The sequence below is a fragment of the Austrofundulus limnaeus genome, unplaced genomic scaffold (genome assembly GCF_001266775.1).
Source record: "Austrofundulus limnaeus strain Quisiro unplaced genomic scaffold, Austrofundulus_limnaeus-1.0 Scaffold323, whole genome shotgun sequence".
NCBI classification, from domain to species: Eukaryota; Metazoa; Chordata; class Actinopteri; order Cyprinodontiformes; family Rivulidae; genus Austrofundulus; species Austrofundulus limnaeus.
In genome coordinates, this window is record NW_013952725.1 from 337,493 (window position 1) to 341,893 (window position 4,401).

Sequence of the window (4,401 nt, forward strand, 5' to 3'; positions counted from 1 at the left end):
TATAATGACTAATTTCTTGGAACTAACCTGGAAAAATAAATATGAAAGTGTATTTATTTAGTGGTTCATATAATTCTGCTTTTATTTCTAATTGTCATTTTTGGTCCTCCATACTGCAGAAGCCTGATAATCATCTATTCATTCATATCAGGTGTTGGAGCAGAGAAACAAGTAAAACATGCAGGGCTGCGGCCCTCCAAGGCCAGGGCTGCCCATGCCTGGTTTAGTCTGATTTAATGTCAAACAATGATAAAAAAAAAAATAAAAGATGTCTTTTTATAGTGCAAACATCTGGTTTCACCTGTACATACGTACCTAATTTCCCTCTGGGATCAATAAAGTATTTTTGAACTGAACTGAATTGAATAAATGGCACTTACAATTTTCCTTCTCCCTTAAAAAAATAAAGAGTAGACATATACATGCACATGCCCATTTATTTATTTAAGTGACATTAAAGGAGTTTCAGCAGTCGTAAACATAAGCAGGTGAAATTCTCCTCAACTCAAAATCACTTGGAGGAATCTTGTTTAACAGCTGCCCTCTCCAGCCAACATATTTAGTTCACAGACTCTAACACAACTTGGGGAGAGAAAAGATGAACCTAAACAAAACAAGTGACAGGACTTTGCAAAGTTAAGCCACTAAAGGTAAGCCACTACTGCTTATGTAAACTGATAACGCCACCAACTCGCAGCGTGTGGAGGAAGAAACATGACAGAACACTGTTCACCTGAATATTTAAACAATTCATAAAAATAAACCCGCTTCTCAAAACAAACCAGAAGGATGATACATTCCCTGTTCCTTGTACTGCAAAGTAAAATCCAGAGTCATTTCAGGTTTGGAACGACTCTCAACACCTTTTAATACCACAAACAGATAAATTATGCATGATAAATCACACCGAGGAAAACACACGTCTGTGCTGAAGATCTCTTGTAGGAATTTTAAATTATTTCCCAATGAGTCTGTTAACGTTGCAGATATTTACAACACAAGTAATTCATCTGTTGGATTTATTAAAACACATCACTGCAATCCTATCGGTTTTAAAACGCAAAAATCTCCCTTGACAAACGCCTCCTGTGGGATTAGGATTTTACGCTCGCGGCTCAGTTGTGCCTTCAAATTACTTCTGTTAGATGACTCAAGACTGAGCCCCATAAAAGCAGACAGGAATCCATTATCTGCTGATGTCCTGGCAGTCGAGCTACTGTTACAAACCTGCTGCAGTTTGGGTGCCATTTAAACCAGCCTCTACCATCCCAGAACATTTCATGCTTTCAGACTGTTTCTAATGGATTTGTTCTGTTCTCTTCCTTTTAGAAGCCAAAACAACAGGGTGTCAACTATTTTTTTTCCTTCTTCTCTAAATATCACATCATTTTATTGTAAATTTGAACTTTCCTTCAGGGAACGCACAGACGAGAAATAATACTTTTTAAAAAATGAGAGAGAGAGCTTGGGAAAGTGAAAGTTAAATGCCACAGTGGTACACATAACCAGTGGTAACCACACTGTGCACCAACACTATCCACTAGTGCCACTTAGTGTAGTGTCGGTAAGGTTCGGTACGGTTCAAAGTCATTTCCATTAGGTCAGATTCATGGAACCAGCCCTTTTTTTAGTACCTACTTCGTTGTGGTTCCAAGCGGCCCCAATCGACACCAAAATGGGACGACAGAACACTGCACTGGTGGAGTGACTGGCTGCATCTAAACTGCCTTTACAAGAACAACTCAAGGCACCATTTTTTCAATTGTAACAGTGAAATCGTCAAATTTGTTTCAATCTCTTATTTTGCGCAATAACTTTTTTCAAAACACCCCAAAACTGCCTCCACCAATCGCCCAAACACACCCACTGGAACCAGACTGGAACGTCAATGGAAAAGCACCCGAACTGACCAGTTCCAACACCGACTGTACCGACACTCCACTAAATGGCACTAGTGGAAAAGGGGCATAACTTCGTCTACTGAGGTCTACAAACTAAAGAAAAAAAAAGGTGCATGAAAAAAAATCTAATTTCAGTTGGCAGGTTCAGAACTCACTTAAAAAATAATAAAACATCCCCTTCAATCTTTACAGAAACATTTTCAGTTTAGAGGAAAGCCACTTTTTATTATGTGTGGAATGAAATCAGGTTTTTAACAGCGACAGGAAAGCTTGGCACTATTGCTGGCAGAGTTTACTCAGCTTTGTGTGATTTGTTACGTTTGTTTAGCTTTTAATTTGGCAGGTAAACTATAAATGCAGCTCAGCAGTGAGAGTTAATAGTGTAACCTTTTGCATGTTAAAAAAAATAATATTTCAGCTACTTTTCACCACAGTAGCTCTGACCATCCAAATCATCTAATCCACCAACAAAAACACAAATACCTTTCACATCCCTTCTAACGTCAGGTTTCCTTTGTCAAAACAAACTGTATTTCACATCACTAGAAACCACTACTTATTCGCACAAACATTACGACTTCACCAACTCGATCTTCATACAACCAGGGAGGGAAACTAACAGCAGCACAAACAAAGAAAGGAAAACTGTAAACAAAGCAGCAGCTGTTAGTTTCCAGCCCTGTATGACTTTGTCTTTCAAATCGAGGAATACTGAAAGAAAAACACAACCAACACTGACAAATCTACACACAAACCACCATCTTCACGTTTTTTTTTTCCTGGAAACAAAGTGAAGCAAATAAATAAGGAGGACAGCATATTTGCATAAACATGAGTACAAAAACCTAACAGTCAGTGGATGTACAGTAAATGTAAGTGAACCCAAAGGGGAATGGTGGGAGGAAACTCCCACGGTTTATTTTTCCTGTGGACTTCAGCGCACTACTCCAGATCGTCCAGGTCCTCAGTCATGTTGGTGCTGGTCTGTTCTGAGGTCACGCCTGGAAAACAAAGACCAAAAGGTAGTTTTTCCTTTTGAATGCATTTAGAAAACCTTATTAGCTGTGTAAACTTGTTTCTTTTATCAGTACTCAAACATCTCAGGGAAAGCAAGGACCCCTGTGGTACAATGATTGTTTTCCTGCTTATAATTTCTTCTGTACATTTTTTTAGGTCACACTTCATTTAGTTTGTGCTATTTAATCACATACACGTTAAAACATGAAGCTTGATCAGGAAAAGTATGCTTTGACTTTTTGTATTTGGAACTTTAAACTTTATTTTACCTTTATTTACGTTTTCACCATTGAACTTAATTTAGAAATTTTACAGCGCCGTTAAAACATTGTTCCACCAAACCTACTTCAGCAAACTGCCTGTTTTTGACCTGATGAATTTTATTTGCACTTTTGCTAATTTGAGCATTTATCTACCAATTTCCTATTTTTAACCTGTAACTAGAATCCTGTTCATTTTATCCTTTATCTAACATCCTGCAAATTTTTGTTTAATTTTTCCATGTTCTTCACAAAATATTTGAAATAAATTGTTCTGAAAAACTTTGTATCCAAATGAGTGAAATAAATGGTCTTTAAATGTTTGCTTTTAAAAATATATTCACACAACACTGGACCCAAACATTACAGTTATGGTCAGACATTTACATCCACGCACATAAAAAGGCATTCCTTTTTTTGGCTTTTAATTAAGGTGGAATGATTACACAACCTCCACCCCACTAATATTTGGTTAAATGTCTCTTAGCATGTTGCACCTAGCTTAAGCCTCTGGCTGATTTTTTGATTTGAACTGGAAGAGTCCACTGGTTGGTTTCCTGCATGAACTTTGAAACAAAGTACGCATATTTTGAATCGGGGCTTTTGGCAGACCACTGCAGAAATTTAATGTTAGCCGTATTGTTCATCCAATCAGAAACAGCTCTGATGCGTTTGGGATCATTGAGCCTCATGCAAGAACCGTTCATACACACAGATTTGTTCTTAAGTTGTGCGTACGAGTGATTTAGGAGAATTTGTGGCATCCACCAATGTTTTCGTATTCTACGATTTTTTTCAGATACGAACAAAATTCACAAGTGGTCCAGACCTGTCGTATATTTTACCAGCAGTCAGTCTGCTGTTATCCAGACGGGTTTTCCTCCCATAACTTTATATTTCATTAGTTTGAAGATTTTTTAAGTTGAAAATAAATGACACTCCATAATTATGTTGACAATAGGCTATTCTGCTTGAAATGGAATTAGATTTTAATGACATAAATTGGTTAGATTAAGTTAAACTGTCTTTTAACGCTGTTGTATAACACTACAATATTAATATTAAGATCTCAAACTAAAAAACAACTTAAATTATGCATCAATTGAAGTTTGGAGACATTTTAAAATGCATCTTTTCAGAACCGCATCTGTCACACTTGCGACCGCCGGGAGGGGGGAGACGGACAGGCGGGGGTGGTGGTGTTGTAGCGGTGCACGACTCCT

General features: G+C 37.6%; 1 protein-coding gene across 1 annotated transcript in view; it reads right to left on the minus strand.

The window, feature by feature from the left end:
* Window positions 1–2,098: 2,098 nt before the first annotated feature.
* cunh7orf57 (chromosome unknown C7orf57 homolog) overlaps window positions 2,099–4,401 on the minus strand; it is a 15,305-nt gene continuing 13,002 nt past the window's right edge. Inside the window, exon 8 of the mRNA XM_014022301.1 lies at window positions 2,099–2,902. Within this exon, the coding sequence (XP_013877755.1) occupies window positions 2,844–2,902 (59 nt within the window). The 3' untranslated portion in view covers window positions 2,099–2,843. The remainder of the gene's footprint in view (window positions 2,903–4,401) is intronic.